General features: G+C 31.3%; 1 protein-coding gene across 1 annotated transcript; it reads right to left on the reverse strand.

Annotated features, from left to right (window-relative positions):
• Positions 1-783: 783 nt before the first annotated feature.
• Positions 784-2,070, reverse strand: LOC142329499 (dynein regulatory complex subunit 4-like). Its single transcript, XM_075374173.1, has one exon. It carries the CDS (start codon positions 2,068-2,070, stop codon positions 784-786), a length of 1,287 nt encoding a protein of 428 aa, XP_075230288.1.
• Positions 2,071-18,064: the final 15,994 nt, after the last annotated feature.

Raw genomic sequence — 18,064 nt, forward strand, 5'->3', positions numbered from 1 at the left:
GTAAACATATATGAAATGTCACATTTTGAATCTTCTCAAAGAGTAACTATTTAAATGGCGATAATTTGTAAATTCCTTTTTTTGTCTTATTATTAGAAACTCCCATGTTTTTCTCGTTGCTGAAACTATTTTGACCAAAAGTTGTGTGACTACTAAATCACAACTTATTATATGAATTCACAGTGTTCTTTTTAGCAAGCGCAATAAAGTCAGGTTTTTATAAAGTAATTTGTTAATAATGAACTTAACAGAGTAAACTGTTAATATGCAGTTCAGGAAATACTAGCAGACAATTACTATTTGAAAAAACTAATATTTATTCCTGTTGATCCCCACTTTTTTAGTTTTTTCTATCATACCCCAGTTTTCAAGCTTCTAAATACTTCATTCCAGCATGATTCCCTATATGAATATCAGATAAGTACACCTTCAGTCTAAATTTTGTGTATTTGGTTATAAAATAAAAACATTTTATATTGTAGAAATCTCTTTTTTGTTTAGGACGGTCTCCTAACTGCTTTTTGCATATATATATATATATATATATATATATACACAACTTTTTCAGGCTTCAAAACCTCAAGCAGCGACAAATGACAATGTTGCTACTTAGAATGAATGTATTGTTTAAATATATTATTTTATACTTATAACTCTTACATATTTTATTAGTAATAAACAAATTTTTTATATAAGGACAAACATTATTTACTACTTTTCAACAAAAGAATTTTTATATGAACGTAAAATTGTAGCTTTATTTAGAAAAAAATCAAGCATAATTTACATAATTAATGAGTGACGATAAGTCAACCTTCTTGAACGCTGTTCATCATAAACATTTATAATGTTTTGTAATTCCCTCATAAGAGGTCCTTTGTCACCCATTCCCTGACAGGTTACCAAAGCCTTACGGAAATCAGTAATAACATTTTCTCTTCTTTCCACTTGCCCTCTTAATGCTTTGATTTTATCTTCTAAGTAACATAAACGACTACCTACTTCTCTTTGTAATTCAATAGCTTGTAACATTTTCTCTGCTTCACTTTTTGATTTTTCAGAGCATACATTTTCATACTTTATAGTCAATTCATCATATACACTTTTCTGTTTATCTAATTCAGCTTTTAACCCAGTTATCTCTCTTTTCAAGCTCAGTACACCTAAGGTTTCTTTTTTGAAATTAGCTAATTGATGTTTCAGATTCTTCATTTCATTTTCTTTTTTGTTCAATTCTTCAACCAAAATTTTATTTTCCTTTAAAACTTCTTCTAGATTTTTATCTTTAACTGCTTCTTTTTTTTTCAAATCTTCTATACTGTCTTTCAGATTTGTTATCAGTGAAAAGTTATTTAATGTAATATTGTTATAATAGTTCCTCATATTATCAAAATCATTTTTGTGATTGTCAATTAGCTTTTTTATTTGTAAATTTTTTCTTTCCTCACCTTCAAAAACTTCCATTTTGTTTTTTAATTCTAGTAGTGTTCTTAAATTAAATATTTTCTTTTCAAATTTGTTTTCTAACTCCTCATTTGTCTTTTCAAAATAATCTCTCATTTCTGACATCTCTTTACCATGTTGCAAACGTAGTGCTCTGATTTCATTCAGCTGATTCTCCTCTTGTGTTTTTAATTTACTTTTCAGCTCCTTTTTATCTGTCAAAAGCTCCATTTCCTGTTCTGAATGATCCTTTCCTGCTAATATCAATGTAGTCTTCTCTTTTATAGAAGCTTCATTTAACTGAAGATTTTGTTCATACATTAAAAACTTTACTTGTTGATTTATTTCACGTATATCTTTCTGTCGTTTTTCTTCTGCTAATTCTAAAGCATAATCTTTATTTCGAATTTCTGCTCGTACTTCATCCAGTTGTGTTCTAGATAAATCCAAGAATGTTCTTAATTTATCTCGTTCTAATTGAAAATAATTACGCTCTTCTCGTTCTTTTAATAATTTTTCATACACTAGTAATGAGTGTTGTTGTAACTGAGGAAATGTCATTTCAGTTGTATCTACTCCTTCTATTAAAACAGGTTGTTTTTTATCACCTTTTCCTTTTGGTGGCATCTTATTTCTTTTATTTTAAAATCTGAAATAAAAATTTTAGAAAAATATTGATTAATAAAAAAATGAATACAAAATACATCTGCACTAAATTTTTAATACAAATTCAGTCTTAATCAGATTCAAGTAAATTAAGTTTCAGTTTTTTTATGATTAATTGACCATATAAGCTTCAAAGATTGTGCATGGAATATGAAATGAAAATATCCTAAGGATCTTTAATGCAGTGGTTTCCCATTGCCTTCTACATTCCAATGCTGTTGATCTGCTGATTCATCCAGCTTCAGGGGCAATTTCTCACCCCCCAAGGCAATAGAGTGTCTTGCTCATCAACCGTCATCAGAGGCTGTTGGCACTTGGCAGAAGCAGAGCCATTTATACAGATGACCATTCGGTCGCCAGTATTAACATGTGGTCCTTTTTTGTGTTACGTGTTTAATATAAAGGTTGTTGTCGATGTCAGTAAATTTGTGGTTTGTTCCTACAGAGGACTTTCAAGTGTTCATCACATCTTTGTTTGAAACCACCTATTTAACAGAAAAACATTGTGGAGTGAGATGCTCAATTTATTTAATCCATGGGCATGAGTTTGGTTCATAAAATTACTTTTGTGTGTAATCATTTGTTTTGTTTGTTGTTCTAAATACCTCTTTGAATTCAGATTTTTTTTAATTTCTGAGGTATTTTATATGACTTTTTGTTTAGGAATATCAATGTTATATATATTTTAATTCATTTATTTTGTGCAGAAGCTTTCCTCTTTCCAGTATCCTGAATGTAATATAATCTATATGAATTAATGAAATCCACTCGATCTAATGCAGTTGAAATATATGGCATGGCTTAAGATAAAATGAAAATATTATTAATATAGTCAAAGAGGGTGAATGCAGCCTCAGATCTTGAAATAAAGAATAAGGTGACTGATGTATATTACTAGCTGAACTAATAAATATTTATTAAATACAGGATGGTATTTAAGCACACTCTAATTAAAAATGAACTTCAAAAATTTGTGTTAAATTTTAATTGACATTTACATAATTTTTCTTAGAATTTTATTCTCTACAAAGATAACTAGAAATTTTTATTTGGTTACTGGTAAATTAACAAAGTTATTTATTTTATTTCAAACCTACAAACCTTTTCATGTTTTATTCTTATTTTTCTTAAAACCCAAGCGAGATAGAGATCTGGGACTACTTTTATTCAATTTCTTAGATCAAAAACCATAAGGATTCACCATATTTATCCCTCAATTTGAACCCTAAGAATTTTAATGTAGTTAATATTACAGAGGGAGCAGAAAGCAGGGCTAAATGTTTTGTAAGCTGAAACTCGCAAATGAACAGTTTTCTGATTTATATTTATTTGAACTTTTTTCTTATTTTTGCCTATAGAATCATCTCTTGAGAGATTCCCAAGCAATTTTGAATCACTCTGTATATATATACAAAGAATAGTAATTCAAAATTGTGCAACAATACTTTGGAACTGAATTGGAACATTAAAATAAAAAAATAAATCTCAAACATATGTCTGGAAACTCTTTGTTTCCAAGATATGGCTAGAAAAATATTTTGCCCTCATTTCTGTCTTATTTGTAAAACAAAGCAGTAAAACTAATACTAAATTCTTAGGATCCAAATTAAAGAGATAAACTTTGTGGTTCTATATATTTTTTACTGAGAACTTTTGTAAATAAGTCCCAGAACTGTATCAGTAATAGTTTCCATGAAGATTTTTGCAAAGCCAAAGTATTTCATTAAATTATTTTTATATTTCATAATGTACTACATTAATTATAATTGAGTTATAAATTATTTAACTAGTTGATTTAAGTAATAATATTAAAGTAAATTATTGGTTTAAGGCGTAAGGCAAAATGTATTATGGCATTAAATTTATTATTACATTTACAGCATGAATTCTTATTATTTTTAGGGAGAACTGCATAATTTCAGGAAATGATGTCAGGTCACCTACAACTGTTATGGTTACGGCACTTACTATTCATCCATAAAATATGTAGAGAAAAAAATGCCCTGCATTTTTGGGATTTGACCCCGAACATTTTGGTTGTAAGCCAAATATAGTTCCAATCGACTACTTACAATCTTTGAGCTATTGTTTTAAAGGACAATAACAATGCACAATAGGAAACTACATTACACAAAGTTGTAAAGGATCTTGATACTTGAAAATTAAAACACAAATGATGTTTGTGTATGTATATATAAACACATCAAATATATGTACATATGAAACAAATGAAATAGAAATTAAAAGGCAATTAAAGATACTGTTCGCATTATATTTAAAACAAATAAAAATTTAAATGCATGTTATATCACAAAATAAAAATAATACACAGCACACATAAAAACAAAGATTTCAATCCACTTAAACAATTTAAAATTCACACACATTTATAAATATGGCGTATCTTTTTTGTAGAGAGTTTTCTAATGTTTTCAAATCAAAGAACTATTATTATTAACTCATACTCCAGTAAAGAATGTGCTGATAATTTGCTCCAAAAGATACCTTTGAAGAAAAAATTCTATTTGAAAGTTATTATTAATTTTTACTAATTTTAAATACCTACACATTTTGACTCCTGCTTAATAAACTACTTTACTTTTCACAACCAGATGCTGTATGAGATCTCCCTGCACAGGTCACTCCAAATCCATATTTAAGGTCAATCCAAAAATTTTACCTTATTTTATGTTGCCTGCATTCAACGATATGTTATTGATACAATTAATGTTACATTAATGACAGTAAAATAAAATTGATAGTACAGTAGCCATTTCAAGATTATTTACTACCCATTGCACCTTTAAATGGTATATATTATATTGTTTATATAAACACACCAATGTAAAGTCATTAACCTATATCAGTTATTATATACATTTGAAATCCATCAACTCTTTTATTTTAATAATTGTTCACTATTATTTTTACACAGATGACATACTGTATGATCGAAAATAGACAGTATATTTTAAAAGGAGAAAATGACAGAATTACCTTAGTTTGATTATATACTTCATATTATTTGTTACTGTTAATAAGTAGATGAATAAAAGTGAGTAAATAAATGGCTAATAATAATTTTATTTTGTTCAAATACTATATTAAACAAGCACAAGGTCTTTTAAATGAAATCTGAATTTCCAAGTATATAATGAGTGCTTTTTTAGTTTAAAAGGGTTCTGTAAATGAAATGACTGTTGTAAAATAATATTAGTTGAGAAAGAAAGTATAGTTTGTTCATCACACACAACTAACTGCCAACACTGACATATCAGATAAACTGTTATGCTGAACTCATATATATTAAAATGTGAAAGTTACCTCTGAGAAAAAATTGATAATTCTAATTATAATGTTGATACAATAAGTTTAAAAAAAATTGTTTATTATACTTTAAACAAAAAAAAACTCAATTTGTTTTCTAATTTAATAAATAGCAGAGAATACATTTAATAATTGAATTATTTTTTAATTTTCACAGATTTAAAATAAGCACTTCATATTTCATCTCATATATCTAATACCACATTGTGGCCTATTTTAATTAATTTATTTTGTTTTACTTTAGAATATATTTACACAAACTGCTGTTCAACAGCTGTCAACAATTATTAATTTCTTTATTATAATTACAGTAGTAGCCAACATAACCATTCCCATCTCTAATAATATAGTTAAATAAAAATGATAATTTAATTAACAAACATGTAAATTCTTATATATTAAAATAATAATAATGAAAATTACATTGTGAATTCACAAAATTAATTACAACTGCAGAGCTGTACCTAGAGCAAAAATAGTTACATTTAACTTCATTCTGAAAAATTTTTTAAAAATAAATAAATAAAACCACCATGAAGTTAATTAAACCCAAAAAAATAATACTATTCAATTCTTCTTTAAATTTCAACTTACTGAATTCAATGGAAAGTAAAAAACAAATAACTTAAATTTCTTTGATCATAGAATAAATTTCTTATCATAAAGAAATTAACATTTTTAAAAAATTAATAGTAGTTTGTTTTTTGCTTCTTCAAGTCAGTAAATTTTCTTAAAGTTTATTTCATTATTTTTTTTTTTTTTTTTTTTTTTTTGTTTTACTCCTACAGATAATGTGGGAAAACCATAATTAATCCAACCTGCATTAAAAACTGACTATTCTGTTGGAACTCAGAAGATGAAAACTTGCATCTTATTAATAAAATTAATGAAGAAGATGACAAACTACTATTGAACGTAAGCCAACACTATTCGAAATGTTGGAACATGTGTATTTTCTAAATCAAGTTTTTCAGTTAACTTTCTTGAATTTTAATGGGAAGAAACAGAATGACTTCAGATTATATGATATAATATACATTTTTAAGTAATGATGGTGCAAACAAAAGAAATTTTCAAATGGTTTATAATCATATAATTTCATCACTGACCACAACAAATTCTTTGTATTTCATTCCCAGAGACAAGATTTAGCTTTGCACAGTGAATTGGTCACTGTAGTAATTTAGCTACTGTTGGGTCCTTCTACGCCTGACAAATGGAAGGTTAGGAGCCAAAAAAGTACTTCACTCGTATGTTTATTCCTAAGCTAGGTGTGGCTTCAGAGCAGTATCTTTCATTTAAGTTAAGAGCTGCTGCAATCAGCATCTGTTCCCCATGTTAGGAGGGTTGATTTACAGCTGGATGGTAACAGAACAGTGATTTTTCAAGTAGCAGGATCATGGCTCAACCTTCTCTGTTAAGTAAATAATTTAGAGTTAAAAATCACCTCTCACTTGAATTTCCAGCAGAAACAACATGAGAAATTGTGGCAATTAGTGGATAGATATATAAATAGTGGCATTGAATTTAAGAACATTTCTGCAAGCTGGCTCATTAGAAAATTTAAAAAGAGAGATGAAAATAAACAGAACGTATAGAAATGGAGTAAGTGATGTAAGATAGGAAAGAAAAGTGAAGTTAACAGCAATGATTTTAAAATATATCATTCAGGAAATAAAATTAAAAAAACTGTGTAGGAATCATTCTAAATAAACAAATAGCAAAATGTTTATAAAGTATGATTTTTATTAAAGATTCAGTAATTGCTATCAGGATAGGAATCATCTCAAAGGATTTGCTTTTAATACAAGTGTAAATGATATCTAATCAACACGAAAATAATGCAGTGGAAGTAGTTCAAATAGATAGAGAAAATTGTTAATAGAGAAGAAATTAAGACTGTTATAAAATAATATAAGGGTGGGTTCTTCCTACCCTTTCCAGGTAGGGAAAGGGTGGAAGAACAAGCAGTGGAAAAGTATATACTGGCTACATGGGATAAAGGGTGAGAAAGGTTAATTAAGATTTGTTAGGAAAATAAAATATTGATAAATGGTCAGTTGAAAAACTATAAAAGAAAACTGTGCACATGTAAATGACAAATCGAAGTAAACAAATGTCTTAAGAAAGGATTACTAAGATGCTGAACATTGAACATTACAATATGCAGAAACAAAAAATGATTTCAATCCCCAACAAACATTATGCAGTAAAGAGTTAAGGTTACAACACAATTAGTTTAATTCCACGTTCAGTAAAGATTCTTCTGCAAGTTCTGAACTTAAGAGTTAGAAAATGGTTACAGAAGAATAGTATAGGTTTAGAAAGGGAAGGAAGTTTTAAAGAATACAATTGAACTGATAAGATTTATTGGGAACAGATGTAGAAATATTTTATAGGTACAGAAAAAGCAATTAACTGTTTCAAGCAGGATAAATGGGAAATATTAGGCAGCCAAACAGAAGATGAGAAAGAAGAAGATCAGTTAAAGAATTGTACCTGAATCAGAAAACAGCTATGAGAATAAAGAATGCTCATACTGAGTGGTTTGACCTTTTTTTTCCTGTTTACTCTCCGGAACCATTGTAAGGTATTACTTCAGAGGAAGATATGTATGAAGTGGTTTGAGCTAGAAAGATGCAAATGACATATGGCTTTCTTTTAGGAAAGGAAGCACAAGATATTCAATAAATAATTTCTAAAGATACTATGGCAGAATATGAAATGAAAATGAATGTAAGGAAAATTAGAGTAATGAGGATAGAATACAATAAGCCAATAAACATTTGCACAAAATTAAATGCATAAAACAGTACAGATGTTTATGCATTGTGTTAACAGAAGATTGTAGAAATGAAACCAAACAGAAACAAAAAAAATATGGCTAAGGAAGCATTTAACAGAAATAAATAATTATCGTGTAGCAAGTTGGCATTGAAGAATTGAAAAAAACAGGTTGTGAAGTTTTATGTTAAGAGTGTTTAAATATGAAACATGGTTACTAAGAAAAAGAAAGATTGGAAACATTTGAAATTCAAGCATGATTCTGAAAATTAAATGGAAGATAGAGTGAAAAAAGAAGTAATGTTAGGAATTATCAATAATAAAAGTTGAATAGAACAATTCATAATAGTATAATTAATTAGCTGGGACTTATCAGCAGGAAAGAAGGATTGGTTAAAAAGTTCTAGAAGGTGCAAAAAAGAGGGGCTGGAGAGTAGTAAAAACTATGGATGATAGAAAAGAATGTGGGAATATTGCAATTTTAAAATTTTAGCTGGGACAGAGATGAATGGAATAGCAACAGGTGATTCCAAAATGAGAAATAGCAACGGATCACAAAATGGCTGCAAGTGAATTAACAAGATTTTTTTTAATGTTATGTTTTATACTTTTATTTATTATTGTAAAAAGTTATATTTCAAATATTTAGTTTGGTTTACTGCTAAAAAAATTGCATAAAAATAGGTTTACATCTATTTCATTACTGACTGTCATAAACAAGAAATGCAAATTTTAAGATCACACATTCATTAATAATAATCATTTTATGATCATCTGCAACATTCCAGACTAACTTGTCATAAAACTAATCTTGTTTTCACAAGGTTCTTGCAGATAAAGCATTAATGACACAAGCCTTGGTTGTGTTTTTTAGTTTTTGATAATTGATTCTTATTTATTTTTATCAAATAATCTGAAAATAACCTTCATTTATTCCATCATTTCAGGATTTTTCACAAATTGCAATTTCAAAATTTGTAAATTTGTAAAGTTGAAAAATTGTTAAAATGTGATATAATAATACAGATACAAAAAGTTTTTTTTTTATAATAAATTAAAATAATATATTCACCTTTTGGCTTATATTGTGCATTCTTTATAGCTAAACAGTTGAATAGTCTGAAGAGGAGGGCGGTGGGGTCATTGACACATTAATTTCTAATGAAAATTTCTACAAAAATAAGCCTAATTTCTATTAGAGTACATTTTTAAATTAATTTATTTTTTTTAATGAGGTACATCAATTTAATTTTTATGAGGTACATCATGCCTTTGTTTGGAAAACACTACCCCTCTTCACCAACTATTATGACAAAGTATGTAAAATACTTTGTAAAATTTTATTCCATGTATCAAAGTTTCTTTGGACGACTTATATTCTGCTTCATGCTATTCTTTCTTCTATACCTACTTTCTTCTGCTTCCAAAAGCAAGTTATAAATAAAGTAAAAACACTATTATCACACATTAAACAATTTTTTTATTTTTCTGATGGCTCTCCTCTATTCTGATGATTCTCAGTTCAGTATAAAAACAAAAAAATTTCACAAATTTATGCTACCATCAAGAAGATTTTGAAAGCGCAGATGAATGTAATTTTTTTGCCTCATAACATGGAAAAGGACCATGTGATGGTATTGGTGGAATTGTAAAAAGGACTGTGACTAAAGCAAGCCTTCAATGGCTTGCTTTACTCAGTTTACAATCAAATTATTACACCTTCTGATAAGTACAATTATTGCAAAGACAATATTAAAAATACAACATTTATTTTCCGCTCTAATAAAAATGTTCTAATAAAAATGAAGAATACCTCACCAGTTCTTGTTATCAGGTAATCACAGCAGTCCCAGAAACAAGAACCTTTCACAGTTATAATCCAAAAAGTTAGAAATGTATTCTGAAAGTCCAGGTGACCTCTGAAACAGAAACATTAAAGTATCTATGCACAAGGACATTAGTGTTTCTGATTGCTTTATAGGTTTACCAAAGCCAAAATGTAAAAATTATATCTGCTGTATATACAATGGCAAGTGGTGGTTAGGCGAAGTCATTGAAATCAAAATACATGAAAACGAAGAGGAATATCAAATCCACTTTTTCCATCTGCAGGGTCCTGGTACTTCATTCAAGAAATCATTGAGGGATAATCAAATATGGATTCAACTGGAAAATATTTTTTTAAATTCTCACGCCTTCAGAGATTTTTCTATTAAACACTGGAAGAGGCCACAACATTACACCAAAGATGAATAAGGACTTATTTGTTCTACTCAATAAAAAAATGGCAGGAGCACTAAGTTATGTTAGTTAAGTTTGTTATCAAAAAGTGCAAAATTTATTCATAACTTCCATTAGCAGGATTAAAATAAAGTAAAAGTGAATTGAACAATTTGTTAATATATTTGAATTGTTTATCATTTTGTAACTATTATTTATCATTCTGTAATTGACTAATTATCGATTTATTCATTCTAATGAGTTTAGGTGAATTTTTTTATTATCAACAAAATACACATCAGTATTTTTTGATAGATTGTTTATGCTTAGAAGCAATGGTGTTTTTAGCAGTTTCGTTAGCTTCATTATTTGTCAACCCCTTTGAGTAACCAAGTAGATTTTACATGGTGTAAATATTCATAAACTGTATTTACAAGTGTAAAAGTTTAAGTTTTTTCCACATGTGGTTTTTGGGCACTAAAAATGAGACATTTTCAAAATCTTACGATTTGGCAGCCATTTTTTCACTAAAGGACACTCTGTAACAGTCCAATTCTTTTTTTATAAGTATTACTAGTACCTAAGAGTTACAAAGTAAAAAACAGGCCTGTTACCTTAAGCCCTTCATTATTTATTTTGGGCCCAAAATTTCAAAAAAACAATATGTAAACGTAACTTCAGTTAACATTACAAGATTATGTAACAAAATGAATTTTGAGTACAGTAAGATGAAATTCCCCCAGTACACTTTCCAAAAAGTCCACTTTAATGTGCTGTACCACGTAAATTAAGAATGCTACCGCTCATTGAAAAAGTGACGAAAATAACTGTTTTTACCTGTTTTCAAGTTGGAAAACAGTCTATTACCTAAGTAAAAATTTTTTTAATATAAAAAAATACTTTTTGGCCACTACAAGGTGGTTAGTTATCATACCAAATATCATGAAAATCAAAAAAAGTGATGCACTGATCATTTGTTAAATTAAAATTTAAAGCTTTTATCAGCCTTCTTATTTGTTAATCGAACTCCAGTCTGCATATTGTACTTATTACTTGGTATTATCACTCCAATTTAATTTATATACTGTTTCTTTACTGTATATATTAGTTTGTTTTGTTATTCTATTGTATGACCTAGTAAATTTTGTATGTAATTTTGGAAGCGATACTTTATCTTCTTTCCTTAAAATTTTGATAATTCTTTAAATTGTTGGTTGATTTACTTAAGTATTATTTTTAATGATTAGGTGTGTTTTTAATCTGTATTATTAAATTACAAAACTTATGTGGGTAATAAAACTGTACTCTTATATTTTATTGTAATGAGTTTTTCAAAATACATTTCTCATCATAAAAAAAGAGGAAAGGTAGCTGTAATTCAGCACTATATGAGATTGCCAGAGTGAATAAATTGTTTTTTTTTTTTTTTGTGCTATTTGGGGTAGTTAAATTTCTTGTTAATTAGTATGTCAGTTGTACATACTACATATTTTAAAGCATGGTAAAACCAAAGAAGCTACTGTCCGATTGTGCGGTGAGTTTGACAATCAATAAATTGCAAATGTCAATGTAATATATGAATTATTAAAAATTGACAATTATTAAACTAACTGACTGATCATAAAGCATTTAATGGATTTTTTAAAAATTAACTCTTGTTTTATTTAATAATCCTGCTTTGCAGCTTTATTTTAATTAAAATTTCTATATCTTTTTCTTTTTTTATCAATTGTTTCTTCAGGCAATCATTATTAAATAGATTTTTAAGATAATTTTTTGTTAATTAACCTTTGGTTTGATTAAACTGTTTGGTTGTTCATGATAACAATTTACTAATAAGTGAACTGTTAACTGTCGACAGTATTAGGTAATTCATAAATGAAAATTAAATGTGATATATGTCTGTTCATGATAATAGATGCTCAAATAAGTTTTAAAAATATGGTTTACAATAAAGTAAACCAAGTAATAGGAATACAGTACCTATACATTATGGAGCACCCAGTTTTATCAGTTATTTCAATATCCAACAATTACACTCTTTAGTTCTCAGTATTATGTCAAATGAAGTTTTAGTTGCTGTAAGGGCATTTAGTGTGTCAAGTACTGGTAAAAAATGCTATAAAAAAGAGAAAACCACTGATGATGAAGACAGATACTTCTAGATCATACAGGTCATGCCAGTATCCTTTAAATTCATCTGAAGTGTGAAAATGGTCTGGAGGTTGAGAGAGTATGATTCAGATAGATTTTGAAGCATTACTAAATATGGCAGGAGTTTAACTACCGTGTAGAAAAAAATTTACCAAAGCAATTTTCCTGTCAATTAGATTAATCGGGGCATGACTTCATTAAAAACTTTAAATAATTTTTTTAATAATTTAACAATTTTATAGGATAAGTAAAGTGTAAGCCGTAATAAGCCGTGTCGTACGCCTTTTTTATATCGAAAAAGATAGCAACGAGGTGTTGGCGGTTCAGGAAGGCGTTTTGTATGGCTGTCTCCATCGACACCAAATGGTCAATGTAAGATCTCCCATGTCGGAAACGACATTGTTCCTAAGAAAGCCAAGTTTCTCTAAGTACCACGCAAGCCTGCGGTTCACCATCCTCTCCATTACTTTACACAACACACTTGTTAAAGAAATAGGGCGGTAGCTTAAGGGATCGGTTTTCTCTTTGCCAGGCTTTAGTACTGGTATAATAAATGCCTCCGACCAGTCGGGCGGAAAGACTTGTCCGGAGAATAAACCATTGTAAATACTCAAAAGATGTTGTAGTGCTGAGTCAGGAAGGTGCGAAAGCATACAAAGGCGAACGTTGTCCGGTCCAGGGGAAGTGTCACGTGAGTTCCTAAGTGCGTGCAACAATTCTTTAAGTAAGAATGGAGTGTTCAATTCACCATCCGAAACACCAATATTCAACCCCAATACTTCCATCCGTGCTTTGTATCTCTGAAAGTCGTTACTATATGACGAGTTGAGAGACACCGAACGGAAAGATTTCGCTAAAGTATTTGCTACAGCCGAAGATGACGTAAGGAGTTCCCTCTCATCGACGAAACAGAGAATAGATTGCCCTGGCGACCTGAAAATTACATGGATTTTTCTCCACATAGTAGACGTAGGAGTAGTACGTGAGATGGAGTTCACATACTTCGTCCATGAATTCCTCTTAGCGGTCAAGAAGACCCGAAGGCACACTGCCCTAGCCCTGCGGTACAATACATATCTAGATGTTCAGTTGTAGGTCTATTATTGAATTTGCGTAGTGCTCGCCGTCGATTCCGAATAGCACACTTGCAATCATCATTCCACCACGGAACGGAAGGACGTTTAGGATTAGCCGATGTTTGTGGGACATATCTGCCTGCTGTTTCAAGTATTTTGGACGTAAAAGAGGAAAGTTGCTCAAGGATGTCCGCACCGACGTCACACTGCGATTGGAAGGCCATACGATATCCATCCCAATTCGCCTTTTCGACAATCCACCTCCGTGGCCTTCTCCGAACCACGTGGTCCACACCGAAACGAAGAGCAATTGGTTTATGGTCGCTACCATGAAAATCATCACAAACAGACCAATCAAAACGCGGGAGTAAAGCCCGCGAGCACGTGGAGAGATTGATATTAGACACAGTACCAGATGATAAAGGCATGAATGAATGAGACCCATCATTCAGCAAACAAAGGTCCAAGTCCTGTCTCACATCGTGTACTATATTTCTTCGACTGGAGCAGAAAGTCGAGCCCCAAGAAACATGGTGGGCATTGAAGATTGAAGTCTCCCACTATTAATGATGGAGATTGTATTTGTGCGAGGAGGTCTGAGATATCCAGAGCACTGAACTCAGTGTTCGGCAAGAGATATAGATTGCAGAAATGCAACTTGAAGGGGACAGAGATCTTCACTGCAACAGCAGGAACGAGAGTGGTCAGTCGAATCCTTGTAGCGAATACCTCATCCCTCATGAAAATAGCCACTCCACCACTCTCTCTACCGCCCACTACACAGTCGAATCTCACACAAAAGTACCCCCTGAGTGCGATTGGGTCATGTCGCAGAAGATGAGTCTCCTGGAAATACATGACAATCGGATCATGCAGCTGCGCCAGTACTCCAATATCTGCAATGCGGGGCCGTACACCCCGAACATTCCACTGAATAATGTTCATAAAATTAAAATAAAGTAAAAAATATATATATTATAATAATAAATATACTCAAGAAACCATATAGAATTCAGTTGTACGTGATTCTATTTTTCTTTTTTGTGTTCTTCACCATAGATAACTCCGACGCCTTTGGGTCGAGAGGTTCCTCAACCATATCCTCCAGTATATGGGGTGACGGCGGAGGAGATTTATGAGAACGGGATGTCGCTAGACATCCCAGAGGGGGTGGCCATGCGGGTCACTTTCGTGGGGACCTTGTTAGTCGGCTTACCGCCGTCTGTGGTAGCCTCTGCCCGTACCGGCAGCACGTTAGGAGCAGGAACTTTTTTATGAAACACACTGTTGGATTCAGTTACTGCGACACAGGACTTTTCACTCACCCTTGTCAGCTCGAAAATAGTGGCTGTCGGCAGCACTTTGGGAGTAGGAACGTTTGTACGGACCACACTCGTCATCCCGGAAATAGTGGCCGTAAGCGAAGTAACCTGATCAGAAAGCATCTGAACGAGCTTCTTAAGTTCCGTGCAGGATCCGCACTGTGGAGCATGAACAGGTGTAGCAGTCTGTTTTGACGCAGCAGTGGCGAAGGACACATCAGGTTGAACGAGATTACGTGAGTTAACATCTTCCTATACTCCCTGCGTGCAGCCGGGAAAGATAGTTTCTGCTCAGTACAGATCTTGAGAATCGCCTTCTCTTCCTTAAAGGTTGGGCAATCCCGGGAGTGAGCCGTATGCGAACCATTGCAGTTCGCACATCTTTCTCTTTCCTCGCGTTAGCGTCACTGTGGCCTTCGGTAGCACATCGAGCACAGATCTCCGACCTCGAGCAAGATGTTGTAGTGTGACCGTACCTTTGGCACCTGAAAGACCGCCGTGGGTTGGGAATGAACTGGCGTACCCGAACGATGAGGTAATCCACTCTGGAGGAACAGGAAGACCGAACGTCAGTATAAGGGACGGCGTCTGTTCTTCTGTTCCGTTCTGCCGTCTCATCATACGTTTCACCTCTACAACACCCTACTAAGTCCATACTATAGTACAAGTTGAGTACTAAGTTCATCAGCAATTTCCCTCAAATTCATTTCTAGATGGTCACGACAAAAAATCACTCCTCGGCTGGTATTTAGGGTCCTGTGGCATGCCGTACTTACGATTATGCCGCCCATATTGGTCAGACGCAACAAAGACCGACTGTGCTCGTCGTTATATGTCTCCACCAGAATTGTCCCATCACGTAATTTTTTAATGTTCTTCGGAGAACCAATACATCCTGTGATGCGTTTACTAATCAAGAAAGGTGAGACCTTTTGAAGGGAGCCACCCTCCTGATTATTCTTAACAACAACAAAGCGGACATTCTTGCACCGAACACCATCTTCATTGGCTGCAGTAAATTATCCTCGTCAGACGAAGCTGACCGAGGCCTTTTCACCAAACTTAAAGTGGTGGTTTTTTCAGATGGACCACCAACCATCACAAAATTGGCTGTAGGAACTGAAATTTTAGTCCCACGAGAACCGGCGATACAATAGACCACTCCAGCAGAGCGCACGCGTACTGGAGCTAGAGCTAAATACAACTGGGTTTGCTCTGGTGCCCAGAGGACATCGTTTGAGACTCACTATGTAGAGCCATTCACCCATCGGCACCATAGTTCCCACCTTGGGTTACGGTTGCACTTCGTACGATGTCACAACACCATCAAGTGTAAGTGAAAGAGAAAACTGTGTTGGATGTTGTTGTGTAGTCGAGTAAATGTATACTCTTCTGTATAGGCAATTTATAAAATTAAAATTCATTCTTCAATGAAAAATAGAGAAATGTACAGTTATCTAATAAAACCAATGGAATCAGGACTACATGGTAGAGGATTTCAGGTTTTTTTATGAAAACTTTTCTATCTGCCTGGAAAATGTCTAAGACTGAGAAATACTTCTATCAATGGATTGTGTCTATTATCATATTTTTGGACTAAAAATAGTTCTTAGATCAAGTATTTTATTCATTATCAGTTTGGGAAAGCCAAACTTTTCATCCCCAACAAAATAGAAAATAAATAAGTGTATGAACATTCAAGGGGTGAAGATAATGAAAGTAGGCTTTTTGACCAAAAGATACCATTTAATAGACTGAAGACAGTTACCAGAAACTAGTTAAAACTGCAGTCAAACACTGGGTCCAATGAATTAAACAAAAGAAAACACAAAAAATATTTTTTCTCCAACCATATGGACTAAATTTTAAGAAGGTGCTCGATCAATCAGTCACAGTATATTAATAAAACTGAGAGCCACCTTCACATACATGCAGATTGTGTTAAGTAGAACTAGTTAGGTAGTCCTAAAACATCAGGTACTCCAAAACCAGAGATATTCTCTTTTGAGCATGATTTTGTATATAAGAATATAGTAATAGATTAATAGCATCAGATATTTAGAAGTATATGAAAATCCTTTTAGGTTTAGCTACAATACACCTAGAATTGACTAGGTAAAAAATATTCATATTCCAAAATATCACATCCAAGCTAATTTTTTAATTTCTGATATTTAGGAGAATGTGAATTTTCTGAAACCATGTAAAATTTTTATTTAATTCTGAACTAATTAATTCCTCATTTATTCAAATATAAAGTGATATTTCGGAATTATAATATTAATAATGCTGTTGTGGTATTAGTAGTTTCTAAAATTTTTAATTCTAAAGGAAATGTTCATACTTCAGAATGAAGGACTTTCATCCTAAGTACTTTAACTTTTAAAAGAAAAAGGATTTTAGAGATACATGGCTTTTCGTAAAGATAAACATGACGCTTCTAAAAACAATGAAAGGATAAATGACAACTGATTGGCTCAAACACAAATACAGCTCGCAATCAAAAAATAAAAAATTCCATTGTAATATTTTCATTTATTTATTATATAATAATGAACGATAATATTTTATTTATAAATAATATAATGTACACAACAGTTTTATAAGAAATAATGCATACACATTTACTCCTACATATTCATACATCAATAATAATAAAGTAGAAATAACTAAAGAAAGTAATGATAAAAGAAAATAAGTACTATACAAATAAGTAATAATGTATATATATAAATAATTTCTGGTAGAGAATTAAAAATTAATACATACAAAAATAGAAAATGAATCAAAACAGCAAAGAAAAAATGAAGGTAAGAATTGAAATTGAAAGATTAAAAAATTAATTTATATAATAATCATTAAAATTAATTAATAATTCAAATATCAATAATAATTTCTTCGGTAACTTTGAACCAATCACAAGGTAATCCAAAATATGGTTACTGTATGAGGTGACAATTGAGGTCCGTATGGTTAATTAACATCAATAACATTAATTTAAAACTTTATAATATAATAGGATATTTGAACTATAATATTATCTGAAAATGATATCCCTTATGTGCATCTTTA

The sequence above is a fragment of the Lycorma delicatula genome, chromosome 8, assembly GCF_047948215.1.
Source record: "Lycorma delicatula isolate Av1 chromosome 8, ASM4794821v1, whole genome shotgun sequence".
Classification (NCBI taxonomy): Eukaryota; Metazoa; Arthropoda; class Insecta; order Hemiptera; family Fulgoridae; genus Lycorma; species Lycorma delicatula.